The sequence below is a fragment of the Chiloscyllium plagiosum genome, unplaced genomic scaffold (genome assembly GCF_037043375.1).
Source record: "Chiloscyllium plagiosum isolate Xiang-an unplaced genomic scaffold, Cpla_swu_hap1 HiC_scaffold_26, whole genome shotgun sequence".
NCBI classification, from domain to species: Eukaryota; Metazoa; Chordata; class Chondrichthyes; order Orectolobiformes; family Hemiscylliidae; genus Chiloscyllium; species Chiloscyllium plagiosum.
In genome coordinates, this window is record NW_028270164.1 from 58,613,512 (window position 1) to 58,637,591 (window position 24,080).

The 24,080-nt window shown below is 43.0% G+C and overlaps 1 protein-coding gene across 2 annotated transcripts in view; it reads left to right on the forward strand.

The window, feature by feature from the left end:
• Positions 1–24,080, forward strand: part of LOC122563341 (lysine-specific demethylase 5B-like) — a 232,156-nt gene that overhangs the window by 107,515 nt on the left and 100,561 nt on the right. For both annotated transcript variants that reach the window (XM_043717092.2, XM_043717091.2), the window contains one exon: positions 11,165–11,346. In XM_043717092.2, the coding sequence (XP_043573027.1) occupies positions 11,165–11,346 (182 nt within the window). The remainder of the gene's footprint in view (positions 1–11,164; positions 11,347–24,080) is intronic.

The window sequence follows — 24,080 nt, forward strand, 5'->3', positions numbered from 1 at the left end:
TTCCATGCATGCATCACCCTCTGCGTGAAAAAGTTGCCCTTTAGGTCTCTCTTTAAATCTTTCCCCTCTTGCCTCAACCTGTGCCTTCTAGTTTTGACTGTCCTGCCCCAGGGAAAATACCTTGTCTATTTACCCTTTCCATGCCCCTCATGATTTTCTAAGCCTCGATAAAGTGCCTCCTCAGCCTCTGATACTCCAGGGAAAACTGCCCAGCCTATTCAACCTCTTTCTATAGCTCAAACCCTCCAACCCTGGCAACATCCTTGTAAATCTTTTCTAAACCCTTGCAAGTTTCACAATATCCTTCCTAAAGCAGGGAGACCGCAGTATTCCAGTATTGGCCCAACAGTTGCAACAAGACTTCCCAACTCCTGTACTCAATGCACTGACAAATAAAAGCAAGCATACCAAATACTGTCTTCATTATCCTGTCTACCTGCTACTGTACTTTCAAGGAGCTATGAGCCTGCACTCCAAGGTCTCTTTGTTTAGCACCATTCCCCAGGACCTTATTACATGGATAAGTCCTGCCCTCATTTGCCTTTTGAAAATGCAGCACCTCATGCTTATCTAAATATTTGCCACTCCTTGGCCCATTGGTTCATCTGCTCAAGATCCTTTTGTACTCTGAGGTAACCTCCTTCGCTGTCCACTACACCTCCAGTTTTGGTGTCATCTGCAAACTTACTAACTATTCCTTCTATGTTCATCAATGAAAAGTAGTGGGCCCAGTACCTTGTAGCACACCGCTGGTCACAGGCCTCCAGTCTGAAAAGCGGCCTTCCACCACCACCCTCTGTTTCTACCTTTTGAGCCAGTTCTGTATCCAAATGGCTAGTTCTCCCTGTATTCCATGTGATTGAGGAGAAAGTGAGGTCTGCAGATGCTGGAGATCAAAGTTGAAACTTTATTGCTGGAACAGCACACCAGGTCAGGCAGCATCCAGGGAACAGGAGATTCGACGTTTCGGGCACAGGTCCTTCTTCAGGGCCTGAAGAAGGGCCTGTGCCCGAAACGTCGAATCTCCTGTTCCCTGGATGCTGCCTGACCTGCTGTGCTGTTCCAGCAATAAAGTTTCAACTTTGATCTCCAGCATCTGCAGACCTCACTTTCTCCTGTCCCTAATCGGCCCTTGCTTTTCCAAATGCATGTAAATCCATTCCAAAGTTTGTGAGAAGATTTGTAGCTCGTTGTTGCGATTCTGTTCGCCGAGCTGGGAATTTGTGTTGCAGACGTTTCGTCCCCTGTCTAGGTGACATCCTCAGTGCTTGGGAGCCTCCTGTGAAGCGCTTCTGTGATTTTTTTCCTCCGGCATTCCTTTCCCTCAGGATTCCTATCCAACAATTTGCACACCACCAATGTCAGGCTCACCAGTCCGTAGTTCCTTAGCTTTTCCTTACCACCTTACTTAAATAGTGGCACCATATTAGCCAATCTCAAGTCTTCTAGCATCTCACCTGTGGGTATTGATGATACAAATGTCTCAGCAAGGGACCCAGCAATTACTTTCCTAGCTTCACAAAGAGTGCTGGGATACACCTGATCAGGTCCTGGGGATTTATCCACCGTTATGCAATTAGAACATTTCAAGCTGGAGGTGAGTTATTGTTACTGTTGCCTTTGCGAGGTGAACTTCTGAAAGTGAAATTGTGATTCGTATAAAGTAGTTAGGAGGGTTAGTGGAGTGACTTGGCTGATGCATATTCCTAATCAAAGGAAGAAGGATCAGTTATGTCACAATTACAGCTAATTATAGAAATGTTGGGATTATTAGATGCTATTCTCATTTCGAGGAAGTGCAGTGGGGAGGATCTTGTCAGAACACCAAGTATAAGGTAATCTGAATAGATATTTGGTTGTATTATATTTGCTAAATATGATGTGACATACAGTACTGATCAAGCAACAGCTTTGTTGGTTGAGCCCAAAAAATCAAGCTCGTAGAAATGGCAATTCAGTACGTATTGGAAAACCACTTGATTAAATCTAGTCAAGAGGACTGAAGTTCACCAGTACTGCTTGTTCTGAAATCAGTTTGGAATTTGCATTAGCAGGGTTGATTTGATGTATTGAAGGAGTATTGGCAACTGTCTTTCGCATCAAGGGCAGAAGAAATAGCTGCTTTTAGTGGATCAAATGGGTTATACTAATGTCAAGTGATGCCATTTGGGTGTTAAATGATCCAGCTGCATTCTTGAGAGTTATGAATCAAGTCGTAGTTAGAGTTTATAACTGTTGTTTATTTAGATGTTGTAATATAGTCGCAGGTGGGAACAGCATATGAGACCTGTTTTAAGCAGTTGCAGTTTGCTGGCTTAGTAATGATTTTTAGCTAAAGGTGAACTTGAGAAAACAAAAATAACTTCCTAGGATATATTGTTGGACAAGGAGAGTGAAATTGAAGGCTGTAAATGTAAAAACTAAATGTGAAATTAGTAGTTTTTTTTGTTGAACCTTTTTGGATGTTTGTGTGTAATTTCCATACCATAGTTGTAATCTTAACACGTTTGCTTGTTTCTTTAACAAATATTATGATCAGCAGAATGCAAAAAGGCCTTTTGAGCAGCTTAAGGCCATCTCAAATTAACCAGTTTGGCTACCCTGAATTTTTCAGACTTTTCAAAATGGATGTAGGTTTGCTTTTTGAGCTGGAAGGTTATTTTTCAGACATTTTGTCGCCCTACTGGATAACCCCTTCAGTGGGCCTCTGGGCGAAGCACTGTAGATTAACTCCTGCTTTCTGTTTATATGTTTGGGTTTCTTTGGGTTGGTGATGTCCTCTCCCGTGGTGATGTCATTTCCTGTGATGACACAGTCAGTCTGCTAGCCTCCATTGAAGGTTTAAAATTCAAAATGCAAAGCATTTTAGATGGAGGCTTTTATTGTAACTAGTCAACATAAAGATTATTCACATTACTAGCAAAGATAATTTAATTGTCCCAAGTGTACAATATTGAAACAAGCAAATTTTCAAAGGGATCATGAGCAGCCAGATGTCATTGTACACATTGGTACCAATGATATGTAGCAAAAAGAATATGGTCCTGCAGATTAAATATAGGGAGTTAGGCTGAAGGTTAAAAAAGCAGGACCTAAAGAGTAGTAATCTCTGCTTTATCTCTAGTGTCATGAGCTGGTGAGAGCAGGAATAGAAACATAGAAAATAGGTGCGGGGTAGGCCATTTCTTTGAACCTGCGCCACTACTAAGTACGATCATAGCAGATCATGTAATCTCAGTATCCCATTCCTGCTTTCTCTCCATACCCCTTCATCCCTTTAGTCCCAAGGGCCATGTCCAGCTCCCTCTTGAATATATCTAATGAACTGGTCTTCCTGTGGGAGAGAATTCTCCATGTTCACAGCTCTCTCTTTCTTCCAAATATAAGAACATAAGACATAGGAGCAGAAATTAGGCCATTCAGTCCATAGAGTCTGCTCTGCCATTCAGTCATGGCTGATAAGTTTCTCAACCCCGTTCTCCTCTGCTTTCTCTCTGTAACCCTTGATCCCCTTGATACTCAAGAACTTATCTATCGTAGTCTTAAATATACACAAAGACCTGGCCTCCATAGCCTTCAGTGGCATTGAATTCCCTAGATTCACCACTCTCTGGCTGAAGAAGTATCTCCTTCTCTCTGTTCTAAAAGGTACCCTTCATTCTAAGGCTGTGTTCTTGGGTCCTGGTCTTGCCTGCAAATGGGAACATCATCCCAACATCCACTCTGTCCAGGCATTCAGTATTCTGCATGTTCCAATTCGATTTTCCCCCCCACCCCCATCCTTCTAAATTCCATCGAGTATAGACCCAGAGTCCTCATGTTAAAGTCTTTTTTTCTATTCCCGCTCCAAGGCCAGTACATCCTTCCTGAGATATGTGCCCAGAACTGCGCACAGTACTCGCAATGCGGTCTCACCAGAGCCTTATAGAGCCTCAGAGGTACATTCCTGCTTTTATATTCTAGTCCTCAAAATTAAATGCCATCATCGTATTTACCTTCCTAACTACTGACTCCGCCTGAAGGTTTACCTTGAGAGAATCCTGGATTAGAACTCCCAAGACTCTCTGCACTTCAGACCTCTGAACTTTCTCCCCACTAGACGGCATGGTGACTCTGTGGTTAGCACTGTTGCCTCACCATGCCAGGGACACAAGTTCACTTCCAGCTTTGGGTACTGTCTGTGTAGTGGTTGCACATTTTCCCCGTGGCTCCATGGGTTTCCTTTGGGTGCTCCAGTTTCCCCTCTCAGTCCAAAGATGTGCAGGTTAGGTGAATTGTCCATGCTAAACTTGTCCATAGTGTTCAGGGATGTGTAGGTTAGGTGCATTAGTCAAGGGTAAATGTAAAGTAATAAGGTAGGGGAATGCATCTGGATGGGTTACTTTTTGGAGGGTCGGTGTGGTCTTGTTAGGCCGACTGGTCTGTTTCCACACTGTAGGGTTCTATGATGCTATGAAAATAGTCTTATGTCTGTATTCTTCCTACCAAAGTGCATGATCTCTCACTTTCTCATGTTGTACTCCATCTGCCACCTCCTTGTCCACTCTCCTAACCTGCTCAAATCCTTCTGCAGCCTTTCTTGCCTCCTGAATGCTACCTGTCCCTCCAACTATCTTTTGTATCGTCTGCAAATTTAGCCAGAATGCCCTCCGTTCCTTCATGCAGATGATTAAGTGGTCCTAATACTTAGCCTTGCAGATCACCACACGTCATCAACTGCCATCCTGAGAAGGACTGTTTCATCCTCAGTCTCTGCTTTCTGCCAGATGGTCAAGCTTCTGTCCATGCTAGCACCTTGCCTCTGACACCATGGGTCCTTATCTTTCTTGGTAATCTTCTGTGCTGCACCTTGTCAAAGGCCGCCTTGAAGTCCAGGTAGATAATATCTATTGGCTGTCCTTGGTCTAACCTACTTGTCATTTCCTCAAAGTAATCTAGAAGATTTGTCAGGCATCGCCTCCCGTTGATGAAACCGTGCTGACTTTGCTCTATTTTACCATACACTTCCAAGTATTCAGAAATCTCATCCTTCACATTGGATTCCAGGATCTTACCCAAGACCAAGGTTAGGCTAACTGGTCCGTAATGTTCCATCTTTTGCCTTATTCCCTTTTTAAACAAGAGTGTAACATTAGCGATTTTTCCAGTGCTCTGGAACCCGACTCTAGGGATTGCTGAAAGATCACCTGTCACTAGCTCTTCAGCTATCTCCCTTACAACTCTGGGGTGTAGTTCATCTGGTCCAGGCATTACCTCCCACCTCTGCAGAAGTGGGTACTGCAAATGCTGGAGATTAGAGTGGCACTGGAAAAGCACAGCAGGTCAGGCAGCATCCAAGGAGCTGCAAAATCGACGTTTCTGGCAAAAGCCCTTGATTCCTGATGAAGGGCTTTTGCCCGAAATGTCAATTTTCCTGTTCCTCGGATGCTGCCTGACCTGCTGTGCTTTTCCAGTGCCACTCTCTAGTCGTTACCTGCCACCTTCAGGCCATTCAATTTTTCTAGCACCTTCTCCTTGGTGATGGCTGCCATACTCAATTCTGCTTCCTCGCACTCTTGAATTTTTGAGAGATTACTGTGTATAAGGATAGGACAGAGGAGTGCATGGCTGAGAAACTCTTGCAGGAGTGAGGGATTCAGATTTTTGGATCATTGGGATCTCTTCTGGGGCAGAAGTGGCTTGTAGGAGAGGGTAAGTTGCACCTGAACTGGAGGGGGAACCAATATCCTGGTGGAGAAATTTGTTCGAGCTACTCAAGAGGGTTTAAACAAGTCTAGCAAGGGGATGGGACTCTAAGCAGTAACGAGATAAGCAAACGTTGAGGCTGGTACAGAAGTTAAAGGGTAAGTTAAATATACAAGGCAGGGAATGAGGGAAGCTGCATCTATTTTAATGCAAGAGGCCTGACTGGTAATGCAGATGAACTCAGGGTATCGATGGGAACATGGAACTGGGATATCATAGCAATTACAGAAGCATGGCTGAGGAAAGGACAGGATTGGCAGTTCAGTGTTGTGAGGTACAGATGCTATAGGAAGAAGAGAAGGGGAGGCAGGAGAGGAGGAGAATTAGGGAAATCATGGTAGTGCTTAGAAAGTGTACCCCTGAGGGATTGTCCACTGAAACTATATGGTGGAACTAAGAAATAATAAGAGGGTGATCACTTTGTAACATAGGGCCCTCTCAGTAGTCAGTGGGAAATTGAGCAAATGTTTAGGGAGTTTGCAGATAGCTGTAAGAATAATAGGGTTGAAATAGGAAGGGATTTTACAATCCCAAACATAGACTGGGTTGCCACAGTGTTAAGAGCTTGGATGGGGAGGAATTTGTTAAATATTCTCAATCAACATATAGACGGCCCTAATAGAGAAAGGGCAAAACTCTTGATAATATCCACGTTGTGCAGGGACCGGTGTTGGACTGGAGAGGACAAAGTCAGAGTTCGCACAACACCAGGTTATAGTCCAACTGGTTTATTTGAAATCACAAGTTTTCAGAGTTCTGCCCCTTTGTCAGATCCTTGTGGATTTCAAATAACCAGATGTTGTGACTTCTGACTCTGTCCTCTTGATAAGGCAGGCTAAATGACTGAGATATAAATGAGGAGCTCTTTGGGACCACTGATCATAATTCTATTAGTTTTAAAGTCGTTATGGAAAAGGATAGGCCACAAGTCAAAGTTTTAAATTGGGGCAAGGTCAGTTTTGGTGGTATAGACAAGAACTTCCAAAAGTTGACGGGGGGAGGCTGTTCCCAGGTAAACAGGTGTCTGGCAAGTGAGAGGCTTTCAAAATTGAGTTAATGAGGGTTCAGGACCAGCATGTTTCTGGTAGTGTGAAGGGTAAGGCTGGCAGGAGTACAGAACATTGGCTGACTAGACCTATTGAGACTGGTCCGGACAACAAAAGAGGCATTTATAAGGTCGAGATAGCTGGGATCAAGTGAATCCTATGAGGAGTACAGGAGGTGAAGGAGTACAGTTAAGAGGAAAAAAATCAGGGTAAAAGGGAGACATGAGAACTTTAGCAGATAGGGCAAAGGAGAATCCAAAGATGTTCTACAAGCATATTAAAGACAAAAGAGTAACGAGGGAGGAAAGAGAGAACCTTTTAAGGCTCCTTTAATAGAAAGCCCCTTAAAGATCATTGAGGTTGTCTGTGTTGAACCACAGGAAATGGGTGAGATCCCAAACAAATATATCTTTTCAGTTTTTACCATTTTAAGAAAGACATGGAAGCTAGGAAACTTGGAGAAAATAAATAGTGATGTCTTGAAAAGAGTCCACAAGGTCTTAAAATGCATAACAGCAGATAAATCTGCAGGACCTGATCAGTTGTATCCCAGGACAGTTTGGGAATCTAGGGAAGAAATTGTGGGGGTCATAGCAGAGATGTGTATGTTATCGACAACCATGAATAAGGTGCTAGAAGACTGGAAAGTGGCTAAATGTGTGCCATTATTTATGACAGGCTGCAAGGAATAGAACCGCAAACCGGTGAACCTAGTGTCAGTGGTGGGTAAGTTGCTAATGGAGATTCTCATGGCTATGGAAAAGACTTGAAAGGGTATGAGAAGAGATTTACAAGGATGTTAACAGGACTGGACGGTTGGAGTTAAAAGGAGAGGCTGAATAGGCTGGGATTTCTTTCCCTTGGAGCATAGGAGACTGAAGGGTGACCTTATATAGCTTTATAAAATCATTATGGGCATAGATAAGGCGAATTGACAAGGCCTTTTCCCCAGGGTAGGGGATTACAAAACTAGAGGGCATAGATTAAAGGCGACGGTGGTGTGGATATGGAAGAAGCTACCAGAGGAAGTGGTCGAGGCAGGTACAATTAAACATTTAAAAGGCATTTGGATGAGTACACAGGAAGGTTTAGAGAGAGATGAGTCAAATGCAGAGAAATAGGAATGGTTCAGTTTAGGAAACCTGGTCAGCATGGATGAGTTCGGCCAAAAGGCCCGTTTCCTTGCTGTGTGACTAAGATAATTTTGAGAAATGCTCCGACTGGGAGAAGAATGGGTAAATCGATGCAAGTCGTCTTAATTATCATAATTTTGTAATGGCATTTCATTTTCTTTGAGGGCCAAGTTGTGGAAAGAGTGTTCTTTATTTTTGTGTTTTTAATTGTGAACTGAAATGAAAAATAAGGTTTTTTTTGTTTTGAACAGCAAAGGATGGCTGCAAGATGTTTTGAAATTGAGTACCTTGATATTCATATTGAGCATCATTTACACAACTGAGAGTTCAAACAGATACTGAAGTTGTGTTTGCAGACTGAGCTGGATCAGAGGGATTGTGTACAAGCGAAGCTTTGGTTGGCATAAAGACGCTGACTAGTGATCAGTTATTTATGACAAAGGCCTTCTGCCTGCCACAACAATGTGATTGATTGGCTCATGGGTAACTGAGCAGCTTGTAGTTGTGACCAAAGTGGAGAGAAACTGTTCAGCCCACCAGCAACTCAAGCACATTCACTCTGTTCGTGGCAGTCATCTGTTTTGAGCCTGAAGCAAAGTAGTCCATTTCTTCTTCAGTTGCTGTAAGCTGTGACTTTTAATTCCTAAATCAAAGACCATTTATAAATGAACCAGCCAGCCTGTGCTGCTTGAAAGCCAGTCCAAAGAAAAGACTGAGCAGCAGTGTTCTGACCAGTGCAAGAATTGTTTTAACAGCTACTGTGAATGAAAACCACTGAATTGCTTTGCTTATAATCCCTTGTCGTAATGTGATTTTTTTTTTCCCCCTCCCCATCTGTTATTAAAGGGGAGTTTATAAGGAAATTATTTTTAATTAGTAGAATTATATGCTAATGATTTATGACTGTTCACCTGTAACTAGAGTCTGTAAACTTAATAAATAGTTGGTGTTAAGTACAGAAATTAGGTTATGTGCTTAGGTCTAGATGTTGAGTTAATTGGAAAATCTTTGTTTATTGTGTGAAACATTTTTAACTTTTGTGACAAGTCAGGAGTTGTCACCTGATTTCCAGTGCTCAATCCCAGTGAATCGTGATGACACTTAACACCAGTTACATGGTCACCATTTGGCTACTGTTTTTGTTCCAGATTTATACTGAATTCAAATTTCACCATGTACAATATTTGGATTTGAACTCCTGGCCCCAGAACTTTAGCCTGGTGCTTCGGATTACTGCCCAATGACATAACTACTACACCACTGCCTTCCCTCATATAATGTTTGGGGCAGGTAGAACTTGAGCATGGACCTTCTTGCCCAGAGATAGGCACATTGCCTCTGTTCCACAAGATTTCTCGTACATTTAATCAACCAAACAAAATTCAGCAAAGGAATTGAGGCCGTAGACATTTGAATACTCTTTCAGCAAAAGCTAAAACATCCATTAGGGCATTTTAAAATCAGATGTCACTCTGTATGACAGCTTCCTTTCTGTGATTTCTAATGTAAAGACAGAGAATGGTTTTGATGGTATGGGTTATTCAGCTGATACATATGTTTGATTTAAGTATTTTGAATCAACCTGTTTGGACTTTGATGTGCCTGCAGGGCACGTGAGACTTGAATCTCAATTCTGGCCACAGACAGGGACCCTATCACTGTCTGTAAGTATTATGACAAGTGTCTGGTGCAGGTAGGACTTAAACCCAGGCTTGCAGGCTCAAAGCTAGGGGCGCCAAGAGCCCAATGATATATTGGTAAAGGAGAAATAACTAAGTAAAAGAGGTATTAAGGGACGTGTGAAAGTAAGAAAATGGGTCCCCCCTGCTGACAGCAAAACCAAGGTACAAACCAAAGGAGTTTGGGGGATAGGGGATCGTACAGAAAAAGGAACTTTGGAACTCAATATTGAGACCTACAGGCTGTAAAGTGTCTATTCAGGAAATGAGGTTTTGCAATCATTCAGTCTGTTTTTTATCTTGCTAATGTAAAAGAGACTGCATTGTGAGCATTAAGTCCAGTAGACTAAATTGAAAGAAGTCTCTGCATTCAAACAATCATCTTTTGCCACCTCCAGCAGGATGCCACCACCCAACACACATCTTCCTCTCCAATTCATTGGCAGTGTTCCCCAGGGAACGTTCCCTCCTTGAAGTCTTGGTTCATTCTCGATCACTCCTTACATTTCCTCACTCCTTTGTGGCACCTTCCCATTCAGATGCAAGAGGTGTACCTTCACCTTCCTCCCTGTTCATGGTCCCAAACGCATTCTTCAGATTAAGCAGCATTTCAGTTGTACTGCTTTCAATGTAGTCCACTGTATTTGCTGCTGTCGATGCAGTCTCCTTTTATATCGGTGAGACCAAATGCAGACTATTTGCTTTCTGGAACATAGAAATGACCCCAACATTCCAGCTGCTTACTATTTCAATAAACCTCCTTCAATTTTTCAATGAAGCTCAACTCAACTGAAGGAACAATACCTCTTTCTCTGTTTAGGCACTTTATGGCCTCTAGAACTCAATATTGAGTTCCATAACTTAGGTTATAACCTCTGTACTCTATTTTTCTTGCAACACTCCATCTTCCTGTAGCCACATCTTGTTTGCTTTGCACTCGTCAAATCGGACCTACTTTCTACTTTTCACACTTAATGTTTACATAAGTTTAGTAATTGAGTGTATTGGGATTGTCATTTTGGGGAATCAAAGGCACAAATGTGCATTTCAGCAGCTGAATGGCAGATCCTGATGTTAGAGGTGCAAATATGTGAGACTAGTGATTGTGTAAATGCATGGTCATGGGTAACACTTGAGTTTGACAATAGTTAGCTTTAATCTCGAGCATTTGTCAGGATTGGGGGTGAGTTGGTGGATGTACTTTACAGATATGCTTTTAATATGCTTAGAACCTTTTTGTGACAAATTGACTGGTAATTACATTTCTGCAAACACCATTTCTGATGTGCTGTCCTTGGTAGGAAGCCAGGATGTAATGAATTAGTATATAGTTAGAACTGATTGGGACATTGTGATGACCTGTTTCACTGTTTCCATATAAATCATATAAATCTTCATAAAATTCTTATATTTCAGGATAGATTTATTCTGGTATTTTGGTAAAATCTGAACTGTTGATACGGACCATTTTTCTATTTTCTTTCAGAAATATCTGAAGACCATATTACAAATGAATATAAGTTTTAATTGAAAATAAATTCATCTAATTTCCTCATTCTAGGGAGTAATTGAATCGGTGCGAGAGAACTTCGAATTATTACCTGATGATGAGCGACAGTGTGCAAAATGCAAGACTACTTGTTTCTTGTCTGCAATCTCGTGCATTTGTAAATCCAACCAACTGGTTTGTCTGTACCATGCTAAAGAGCTTTGTTTATGTCCACCCCACAGATGTCATCTCAGGTAAATAACGCAAGGATATTATGAATCTTGCTGTTTGATTTAACTCTAGTACAGAGATTGCCTTAGCAGTTAAAGTCTGGGGAATTTACATTGAGATTTATAACCTTGAACAATTAAATTAATTTGTTATTGATCTCTCATTGAGATAAGCCAGACAAATACTCTCATTTAACTCAAAAAGATACTATTTGTAACTGCAGGTGAAAAGTCATTCTGAGGGTTTGTCACCTGATTTCATGACCCAAGAGATGTTATGCTTTTGGTTTTTCCTTCATCTTTGGTTCTATTCTAAATATTTTTGGCTTCCATGTTCCAGGATCTGTGGGGGTTTAGGATGTCCTAAAGGTTTTTCAATCATTCTTCTACATAGATAAAGCTTGTAGAAATTCCAATTAATCGAATAAAGAACCTTCAATTATTTTAGTCAGTCATGCTGTCCTATGTCTTTATATTATCCCTCTAGACTTTGTAAAGTTTATTAAAGATTGTATGCCAGGTAAATGTATTGAACAATGATGATATGAGAGACCACATCCTTTTTATTTTGGTCTACAGACTGAAAATTAGAAAACTGGAGACTCCTTGTGTTCTCTCCATTTTAAATTTGCAGCTTTGGTAAAACAAGTGATGTTTTAGCATGTCCTATGATTGTTGTATTGTCCCAGTCGAATTTGTGGTTCTTGTTGTCTTTGTGTATGGATATTAGGGACAGCTAGCCGTGGTGTTTTATGGCTAGTTGGTGTTTGTGGATGCGGATTGCTAGTTGTCTGCCTGTTTGCCCTATATAGTGTTTTGTGCAGTCTTTGCATGGAATCCTGTAAATAATTTTAGTCTTGCACATGATGAGTATAGGGTCTTTTTGTGCTGGTGAGTTGTTGTCTGAGCGTGGCTGTCAGTTTATGGGCTGTTATGAATCCCAGTGGTTGGATAAGTCTGTCAGTATGGAAGATAGCGTGGCTAGTGAGTGAGGTCGTGGCATGTCCTCCACAATGCACCGATCGTTGAAGGTGTGTACTCAACGCTGTCGTCACCACCCTGTCTACCTACGACTCTACTTTCAAGAAATTATGCACTTGCAGCCCTAAGTCTCTTTGTTCGGCAACCTCCCCAGGACCCTACCATTCATATGCAAGTCTTGTCCTGATTTGCCTTATTAAAATGCAGCACTTCACATTTATCTAAATTAAACTCCAAATGCCATTCCACTGCCCATGTGATCAAGGTCCCATTATAAAGTGAGGTGTCATCTGCAAACTTGCTAATCATGCCTTGTATATTCACATTCAAATCATTTGCATAATTGACAGAAAAACAGCGAACACAGCACTATTCCTTGCAGCACAACTCTTGTCACAGCCATCCAGTCTGAAAAAGAACCCTGCATCTCGTACCTTCAAGCCAAATTTGTATCCAGTTGGCTCGCTCCACTCTGCCCCAGGATTCCATGTTAGACCCCCCCGGATCTAATTTGCTAACCAGTCTACAATGCGGAACCTTGTCAAGTACCTTTACACAGACAGCATCTACCACTCTGCTTTCATCAATCTACTTTGTCACATCTTCAAAAACTCGATCAGCTCAACCAATTTTACATTCTATCATTTTAAATTGCTAAGCATCAGCACTCTTCCATCCACAGAAGATGATAGACTTGCAGCAAATTAAATCCTGTGGTAGTTTCACATGGTATACTTTTGCTGATGGCTGGAGAAACCAATATGCAGAGGCAGGTTCAGCCACAAATGCCTTTATATGATGTGGTTATCAAGGGTCATTTTGAGTTGCTGCTTTCAGTGATAACACCAGTTGCAAACTGCTATATCCATTTTACACGGTCATCAGCGGTCTCCCAGGTGTGAAAACTCATAATTAGGACCTTCAAGTCACCCTTGAAAGAATTATTAAAGCTGAGCATTCCCATCCTATAATTTAGCTGACTCCAATAACTTTGATTGTCTTTCTACTAATGCGCCTAAGCCAATTAAGTCACTTATGCTGTGTTTCCTAACTTGCTTTAGCAGGATGATATATCACTAGTGTAGTATAGGATCTCCAAAACATTTTCTGTTACATATTTTAAAAGTAGTCCAGTTTTATGTTGACTGCTACAGTTGTCAAAATGTATTGGGCAGTGTGATGGAAATCTGACATCCAAATGTTCCTATTCCCAAAGTCATTACAGATGTTAAAATTCAATGAAACTATCACGAATCCTAATTTGCCTCTATTACTCCTACCCTGGATAAATGCAAACCACGCCAGGTTTTTTCAGCAACAGTAAAAAAAAACTATCTATTGTTGAAGTTGTGTTACAAGCATAGTAAAAGAATAGGATTTATTATTTTTTATTCATCTTCAATTCTATCCTTTTCAAAAATCCCACACATACACAAAGCAAAATAAACAATACACAATTATGAATGGAGGAAAGAAGTCCGAAGAATACAATTCTGTACCACCAATCCCAAATCTTGATTGGTTTCACAATACTCAATTCTTCAATGATGCTCAATATTATCTGCGCAGTGATATCAGTTTCTAGGTCCATACATCTTTACATCAACAATATACAAGTAGTTTTTCCAATTAAGGCATATTTCTCCAGGAACTTGATGAAAGTGTTGACAAGAGCAACACTGAGCTGAAATCCCCTGTGATATTTGTGGTGTGGTTGAAAGAGAACTGAACCATGCAAATTTCTAAATTCTTAGTTTGATGAAAACTGATTCAGACAGAGGAAATCCAGTGCCTTCCTTGACTGGTAAATTAGTGAATAGGTTAACAGTGTTGAAAGAGTGCGTGAACAGATATCAGTGTTTGCAAGAGTGAAGGAAAATTATTAAAGCTGGTTTCAGCAGTTCACTCAACTATTTGGCCCATTCATTGTATGTACAACCAGTTATCATAGAATCTTAGAATCCCTATAGTTGAAAGCAGGCCATTCAGCCCATTGAGTCCACCAACCCTCTGAAGAGCATCCAGCCCAGACCCATTCTCTTACCCTGTCCCTTTAACCCTAAAGTTCCCATAATCCACCTAGATATCACCTTTTTGGTGGAAACTACAGGCAATTTAGCATGGTCAATCCATCTAACCTGCACATCTTTGGACTGTGGAAGGAAACTGGAGCATCTGAAGGGAAGGCATGCAGACATGGGGGGAATGTGCAAACTCTACACAGACAGCCACCCAAGGGTGGAATCCTACTGAGCCACCCAGTTGTTGATAAAACAATTAGTCTTAATAATCCATGAAGCAATTGTTCTGTAAGTAATAAATAAAGGAAAAATGCTTGGGAAAGTGGAATGAGACCCCTCATTGATTTCACTTACAGCAGAAAGTGGCAGCTGTGTTTCTCTGACTAAACAAACATCCGAGCTTTGAGTTTTTCCTGTGTAGTGTTGATGACATCACAGTTAAGCTGAATGACTGTGGAAATAGCCCACACTCTGATCAGTTATGTCAGTATATCTGTATGCACTGTTGTTGCCTCCCACCTACTTTTGGAAGTGTCACTGTCGGACACTTGTGGGTGTGAATATTACTTGCTGCTCAACAACCCATGTCTGGTTGTTGTCCATATTTATCTGCCTCTTTCTTTAATTTTGTGTCCTGGTCATTAATTCTGCCAACAAGGGGAAAGTATTCTTCCTGCCCCTTGGATGTTGCCTGACCTGCTGTGTTTTACCAGCACCACTCTGATCTAAACCCCCCTTTCTTCCTGTGTACCCTATCTTATCACCCTCATAATTTTATACTTTTCAATCCATAGTCAATTCTTCCGCTCCAAGGAAAGCAATCCCAGTCTGTCCAATCTCTTCAAAACGAAAACTGTGTAGCTCAGGCAATATCCTGGTAAATGTCCTCCTGCATCCACTCCGGTGCTGCCACATCCCTCCTGTAATGTATATTCCAGAACTACAGACAATACTCTGTGGTCTAATGAATATTTCATACGGTTCCAGCTTCATCTCCCTGCTCTTAAACTCTGAGCTTTGACTAATAAAGGACCGTGTCGAGGTATGCAGAGATGAGTTTGGTGGGGCAGGAGCAGGCTGAGACAATGGGTCGGCCGGGGCAGTCAGGTTTGTGGATTTTGGGCAGGAGGTAGAAACAGGCGGTGCAGGGTTGTGGGACTGAGGTTGTAGGCGGTGGATGGGAGATCCCCTGAGGTGATGAGGTTATGGATGGTCTGGGAGATGGTTTGGTGGTGGGAGGTGGGGTCACGGTCAAGGGAGCAGTCGGAGGTGGTGTCCGCGAGCTGGCGTTTAGCCTCAGCGATGTAAAGGTCGGTGCACCAAGCTACTACCGCGCCTTCCTTGTCTGCCGGTTTGATAGTGAGGTTGGGGTTGGTACGGAGGGAGTGGAGGACTGCACGTTCAGAGGGTGAGAGGTTGGAGAGGTTGAGATGGTTAATGTCGCGGCGGCAGTTGGCTACGTTCGGGACATCACCCACGCCCTCCACCTCCTCCATGATTTTCGCTTCCCCGGTCCCCAATGCCTTATCTTCACCATGGACATCCAGTCCCTGTACACTTCCATCCCCCATCACGAAGGACTCAAAGCCCTCTGCTTCTTCCTTTCCCGCCGTACCAACCAGTACCCTTCCACTGACGCCCTCCTTCAACTGACTGTGAACTGGTCCTCACCCTGAACAACTTCTCTTTCCAATCCTCCCACTTCCTCCAAACCAAAGGAGTAGCCATGGCACCCGCATGGGCCTCAGCTATGCCTGCCTCTTCGTAGGATATGTGGAACAGTCCATCTTCTGCAGCTACACTGGCACCACCTTTTCCTCCGCTACATCGATGACTGTATCGGCGCTGCCTCATGCTCCCACGAGGAGGTTGAACAGTTCATCCACTTTACCAACACCTTCCACCCCGACCTCAAATTTACCTGGACCGTCTCAGACTCTTCCCTCCCCTTCCTAGACCTCTCCATTTCTATCTTGGGCGACCAAATCAACACGGACATTTACTATAAACCGACCGACTCCCACAGGCTACCTCGACTACACCTCCTCCCACCCTGCCCCCTGTAAAAACGCCATCCCATATTCCCAATTCCTTCGTCTCCGCCGCATCTGCTCCCAGGAGGACCAGTTCCAATACCGTACAACATGGGGTCTATGTTCATAGACCTTTGAAAGTTGCCACTCAGGTGGATAGAGCTTGTAAGAAGGCCTATGGTGTATTAGTGTTCATTAGCAGAGGGATTGAATTCAAGAGTCTTGAAGTGATGTTGCAGCTGTACAGGACTTTGGTTAGGCCACATTTGGAGTACTGTGTGCAGTTCTGGTCGCCTCACTTTAGGAAAGATGTGGAAGCTTTGGAGAGGGTGCAGAGAAGATTTACCAGGATGTTGTCTGGAATGGAGAATAGGTCGTACGAGGATAGGTTGAGAGTGCTAGGCCTTTTCTCATTGGAAAGGTGAAGGATGAGGGGTGACTTGATAGAGGTTTATAAGATGATCAGAGGAATAGATAGAGTAGACAGTCAGAAACCTTTTCCCCGGGTACAACAGTGTGTTACAAGGGGACATAAATTTAAGGTGAAGGGTGGAAGGTATGGGGGGATGTCAGGGGTAGGTTCTTTACCCAGAGAGTGGTGGGGGCATGGAATGCGCTGCCTGTGAGAGTGGCAGAGTCAGAATCATTGGCGACCTTTAAGCGGCAATTGGATAGGTACATGGATGGGTGCTTAAGCTAGGACAAATGTTTGGCACAACATCGTGGGCTGAAGGGCCTGATCTGTGCTGTATTGTTCTATGTTCTAATCCACATGGCCTCCTCCTTCAAAGACCGCAATTTCCCCCCAGACGTGATCGACAATGCCCTCCACCGCATCTCCTCCACTTCCTGCTCCTCCGCCATTGAGCCCCGCCCCTCCAGTCGCCACCAGGACAGAGCCCCACTGGTCCTCACCTACCACCCCACCAACCTCCATATACATCGTATCATCCGTCATCATTTCCGCCACCTCCAAACGGACCCCACCACCAGGGATATATTTCCCTCCCCTCCCTATCAGTGTTCCGAAAAGATCACTCCCTCCGTGACTCCCTCGTCAGGTCCACACCCCCCACCAACCCAACCTCCACTCCCGGCACCTTCCCTGCAACCGCAAGAAATGCAAAACTTGCACCCCCCCCCCCCCCTTACTTCCCTCCAAGGCCCCAAGGGATCCTTCCATATCTGCCACAAATTCACCTGCACCTCCACACACACCATTTACTGCATCCGCTGCACCCGATGTGGCCTCCTCTATATTGGGGAGACAGGCCGCCTACTTGCGGAACGTTTCAGAGAACACCTCTGGGACACCCGGACCAACCAACCCAAAAACCCCATGGCTCAACACTTCAACTCCCCCTCCCACTCCACCAAGGACATGCAGGTCCTTGGACTCCTCCATCGTCAGACCATAGCAACATGACGGTTGGAGGAAGAGCGCCTCATCTTCCGCCTAGGAACCCTCCAATCACAAGGGATGAACTCAGATTTCTCCAGTTTCCTCATTTCCGCTCCCCCACCTTGTCTCAGTCCCAACCCTCGAATTCAGCACCACCTTCCTAACCTGTAATCTTCTTCCTGACCTCTCCGCCCCCACCCCCACTCTGAACTATCACCCTCACCTTAATCTCCTTCCACCTATCGCATTTCCAACGCCCCTCCCCCAAGTCCCAACTCCCTACCTTTTATCTTAGCCTGCTGGACACACTTTCCTCATTCCTGAAGTAGGGCTCATGCCCGAAACGTCGATTCTCCTGCTCCTTGGATGCTGCCTGACCTGCTGCGCTTTTCCAGCAACACATTTTCAGTCTTGACTAATAAAGCCACGTGCACCATGTACCTTCCACTTTATCCGCCTGTCCTGATACCTTAATGAGCTGTGTACATGCACACCCAGGACCCTGAGATGTTCTGTTCTTCCTAAAATATGTATACCTATGCCTTATTCGTCCTGCTCAACTGCATCCCTTCACATTTATTCAGATGCATTCCATATTCCACTGATCAGCCCATTCCCACCTGCAGGTTTACATCTTCCTGTAATGCAAGACTGCCCTCCTTACTGTTTACCATTTCGCTAATTTTTGTCTCCTCTGCAAACTTGCAAATTAACCCTCCTATGTTCAAGTCTAAATCATTTATATCAGTCACAAGTAGCAAGGGTCACAACACTGACCTCTGTGGTACATCACTGAATGCAGACTTCCAGGTGGAAAAACACCCTCAACCATAAAATATAAATGCCTTTTAGTTTTGTGAATTTGATTTGTTTTTAAGGATCAGAAACTTGTTTAGAAATTGTTTTCAAAAAACAAATGACTTGAGCTAAGTGATAGGTCAAGCTTCCTGGTGAGAAAGTTGAAGTGCTCTATTAAGTTAAATAGCTGTTATAGAACATAGAACATAGAACATAGAAGAATACAGCGCAGTACAGGCCCTTGGGCCCTCGATGTTGCGCCGATCCAATCCCACCTAAACTACACTAACCCACTATCCTCCATATACCTATCCAATGCCCTCTTAAATGCCCATAAAGAGGGAGAGTCCACCACTGCTACTGGCAGGGCATTCCATGAACTTACGACTCGCTGAGTGAAGAACCTACCCCTAACATCAGTCCTATATCTACCCCCCCTTAATTTAAAGCTATGCCCCCTTGTAATACCCGACTCAATACGCGGGAAAAGGTTCATACTGTCGACCCTATCTAACCCCCAAATCATCTTGTACACCTCAATCAAGTCACCCCTAAACCTTCTTTTCTCTAGTGAAAACAGCCCCAAGTGCCTCAGTCTTTCTTCATACGATTTTCCTTCCATACCAGGCAACATCCTGGTAAACCTCCTCTGCACCCGTTCCAATGCCTCCACATCCTTCCTATAGTATGGCGACCAAAACTGCACACAATATTCCAGATGCGGCCGTACCAGAGTCTTATACAACTGCATCATGACCTCAGGACTCCGGAACTCAATTCCTCTACCAATAAAAGCCAGTACGCCATATGCCTTCCTCACCGCACTATTTACCTGGGTGGCAACTTTCAGAGATCTGTGTACATGGACACCAAGATCCCTCTGCTCATCCACACTACCAAGTATCCGACCATTAGCCCAGTACCCCATCTTTTTGTTATTCTTCCCAAAGTGAATCACCTCGCACTTAGCTACATTGAATTCCATCTGCCACCTTTCTGCCCAGCTCTGCAGCTTCTCTATATCCTGCTGTAACCTGCCACATGCTTCCTCACTGTCAACAACTCCTCCGACTTTCGTATCATCCGCAAACTTGCTCACCCAACCTTCTAACCCCTCTTCCAGGTCATTTATAAAAATGACAAACAGCAATGGTCCCAAAACAGATCCTTGCGGAACACCGCTAGTGACGGCACTCCATGAAGAAACTTTGCCATCAACTACTACCCTCTGTCTTCTTCCATCCAGCCAATTCCTAATCCAAACCTCCAACTCACCCTCAATGCCATATCTCCGTATTTTCTGCAGTAGCCTATCATGGGGAACCTTATCAAACGCCTTACTAAAATCCATATATACCACATCTACCGCTTTCCCCTCATCAACCTCCTTCGTCACCTTTTCAAAGAATTCAATATAGCCCAGTGAAAGTCAGAAATAGCTTCAGTTTAGATGATAAGATTCAACATATTTTATTCATCCACTGGGTGAGAGTGTTGCTAGTTAGGCAGCAATTATTGCCCATCCCTAATTGCCCAGAGGGCAGTTAAGAGTCAACCACATTGCTGTGGGTCTGAAGTCACATGTAGGCCATACCAGGTAAGGATGGCAGTTTCTTTCCTTTAAAGGACAATTTGTGAGCTAGATGGGTTTTTCCATGGTCATCGTTAGATTCTTAATTCCAGATATTTATTGAGTTCCAATTCCATCATCTGCTATGGCAGAAGTTGAACCCAGAATGTTATCTGGGTCTCTGGATTAACAGTCCAGTGATAATGCCACTCGGCCATCACTTTGTGCTGGATAGTAGTCTCAAAGTAATTAGAAAAATATTGTTTGAGTTTAGTGGGAAAAGTCAGTAAGAGCTAGTGTCTATACTCTTTTGGACAAACAGAGTCACATTTTGATAAATATGCAGAAAGTGACAGAAAGGAATGTTGTTGTGACCTCATCAACTGAATGTGATTGAAAATAGGAGTGATACTTCACTGGGATTGTCAGTAAACTGTTTAAACTAGGGGAATCTTTTTTGCTGTTTATAGTAAAATCTTTCTAATAGCCTTTTACTACTTTGTAATCTTGTATAGTTTTAAAATGCATTGAATATGTTAATTAATTGGCCACTACAGTAATCAAATTGCAAAAATTAAAACCTATGGTCCAGTAAGTTATGTTTTACTTCGAATTTGACTTGTCCAGTGTTACCATCAGCTAGGATCATAAAGTAGGACATCCCTGAGAAATTTTCTGCATTGTTTAAGGAAAGGTACCATTTCATTGGAGGCAGTTCAGAGGAGGTACATAAGGATGAACATCGGTTTGGAAGGATTTTCTTATGAGCAAAAGTTAAATAAGTTTGGACTTTACTAACTGGAATTTGGAAGAATGAGAGGTGGTGTCATTTGAAACATATAGGATTCTGAAAAGGGCTTGACAAGGTAAGTGCTCCCCCTCATGGGAGAGTCTAGAACTAGAGGCATTGTCTCAGAATTGAGTGATATTAATTTAAGACCAACATAAGGTGGAATTTCTTCTGAGGACTGACAGTCTTCAAATTTCTTGTTAATGATAACTGTTGGGCAGAGTCCTTGTATATATTTCACATTGAGAGAGATTGTTGATCAGTATGGAAATCAAGGGGGATTTGAAAGAAAGTGGACATGAGTGTTGGATCAGCCATGATTCCATGAAATGGTAGAGCAGTCTCAAAGGGCCGAATGACTACTCATGTTCCCTTTTTTTTTCTTCTGGTCTCATTGCTGGATAGATGCCAATGTTCTAACTGTGCTGGAACAGTTTGCCTCGGGATGTGGCTTGTTCTGAAGCTCAAGTCTTTAGTGTTCTTGTTGGAATGAATTCAGGACCCGTAGCCTTTTGAGTGTCTAGTGCCTTCAGCTGTTTGTTGTTACTACATGGAGTGAATTGAATTGGCTGAAGACCGGCATTTCTGATGCTTTCAATCTTGAAAAGGCCAGGATGGATCATCTACTCAGCACTTCTGGCTGAAGATTCTTGCAAATGCCGCAGCACTGATGTACTAGGCTCCCCCTTCATTGAGGAGGGAGCAATTTGTGAAGGCTCCTGCTCCTCTGAGTTATTTAATTGTCTACCACCATTCATGACTACATGATGTGGCAGGACTGCAGAGCTTGGATCTGATCCATTGGTTGTGAATTTGCTTGCTGCTTACACTTTGTCATGCAAATAATTCTGTGGTGTAACTTTGCCAGTATGACACTTTGGTCAGATATTAATGGTGTTGGGCCTGGAGTGCCCTCTTCTTGTATAAAACTGGATCCTTTTGTTTGATGAGAAATGGTAGTATGTGGGATATGTCATGCTATGAAGTTGCAAGTTGTAATGAGTGAAGATATACTGCTGATGGTCCACAGCATCTCTGATATCCAATCGTGATTTTTGGATCTGTTTGAATCTGTTTCATTTAGCATTTGACAGTGTCACGCCACATGATGGAGAATATATTCAATGTGAAGACAGTACTCTGTGTCGTCTCAAGGACTGTTCAGTAGTCACTCCTACTGATACTGTCATGGACAGGTGCATCTGTAGCAGGTAGTTTGGAGAGGATAGGGTTAAGAAGGTTTTTCCACTTTATTGCTACCATCACCCCCTGTTGCAGTCCCAATCCAGCAGCTGTGTCCTTTTAACCTGGACAATAATGGTGTGGCTGAGGCACTCTTAGTGATGGGTATTGAATCTCCCATCGTTGATGTTTTGTCATGAGACTTCATGGGTCTGGAGTCAACACTGAGGACTCCAGGGACCGCTTCCTCCCGATGTACTGCCATATGTGCCCTTCTAGTGGGAGAGGACACGCTCAAGGGTGCGGATGGTGTCACCTGGGGCATAATTGCACTCATAAAACTACCTTTTACAATATTGGGCTGTTCCTTGACTACTGTGTGAGGCAGCTCTCCTAGATGTTGGTAAGGAAAGTTCTGCCTGGTCCACAGAGTTGAGTCTGCTGTAATTTCTGGTTTCATTCCTTTGAGACTGTTTAGTGGGTTAATTGAGCTGAACAGCTTGCTAGAAATTTTCAGAAGATAGTCAACCATGTTGCTGTGTATCAGGAGACGCATGTTAGATTAGAGGAGTATGAATCGTAATTTTCCTCGAAAGAAGTTAGTGAAGTGAACCAGATGGATTTCTATGATGATCAGCAATGGATACATAATCATTAAACTTTAATTGCACAATTTTAAAATTTGGATGAGTTCCACCACCTGTCATGGTGAGATTCGAATCTGGTGCCCAGAACGTTACATTGATTACTAATCCAGCAGCAATATCCCTTTCTCTTCGTGAATGTGTCTTTCAATCTCACGTGCTTGCTACCCCCTCAGTATCAAATGTTCCCCGACCCAAATACCTTTTAATTTGCAAGTCAGGAGGGGTTAGATACTTATAATACTTTGATTCCTGTTATTTTTTTCCTTTGGTCGGTCTTATGCAAATGATTGTGGTAAAAGGCATTCAGTTGTTTTTTAAAACAATGTTTTATTAGTTTGAGTCTAAAATTTCAAGAGTATGTGGAAAGGTATTTTTGCAGTCTTTAGTTGTGCTTTCTGTGATACTTTGAGATTATGTGCATTTTAACATAGACAAAAATTGTCATCTAAGAATTGTTGCCTGTAGAATGGACCATAGAATGTTTGTAATACAATAGGCCAGCAGTCTTGAGTTGAGTTGACTCAAATAAATGTTTCCCCAGCAGTCTTCGTGGTGAATGACACCAGTAGCATTCCAGAATTTTGCGAGTCAGGGTGCAGAAATAAGTGCAGTGACCATCACTAATGAGAAGGTGCTCGGGAAGCTGAGAGGTCTGAAGTTAGATGTTTAAAAAAAAAGCTGGACCAGAGAGACTATACCCAGGTGCCTTAAGGAGAAGGTTGAAGAGATTATGTAGACGTTGGTGATCTTTCAGGAATGGCTGGAGTCAGGGATGGTCTTAGATGACTGGAAGGTGCCTAATGTAACACCTCTATTTAAGAAGCGAGAGAAGTAGAAGATGAGAAATTCTGCGCCAGTTAGCCTGACCTCTGTCATTGGTAAGATTTTAGAGTCTTTAGAGGATGAGACTGGGGAGTACAGTAGCGCCTCGACTTACGAACTTAATCCATTCCAGGACCTAGTTTGCGAACTGAATCAATTTTCCCATTGTTCGGATATTCAAAGCACGCAGAACATTGACAATGAAACCACGGGCTTTTTGCTTTCGTACCTTGAATTTCGTACGTACGTTGAAGCAAAATTTTATATACAATCCTGTTCATAAACTGATTTGTTCATGAACTGGGTCATTCGTATGCCGAGGCGCTACTGTACTTGGAAGTAAATGGTAAAATAGGGCTGAGTGTGCGCAACTTCGTCGGGGGAGTGTCACGTCTGACAAATGTGTTAGAATTTTCTTTGAGGTGGTAATGCGTAAATTAGATAAAGGATAGCCAGTGGACGTGATCTATTTGGATTTCACGAAGGCAGTCAAAGTACGGCACAGGAGACTG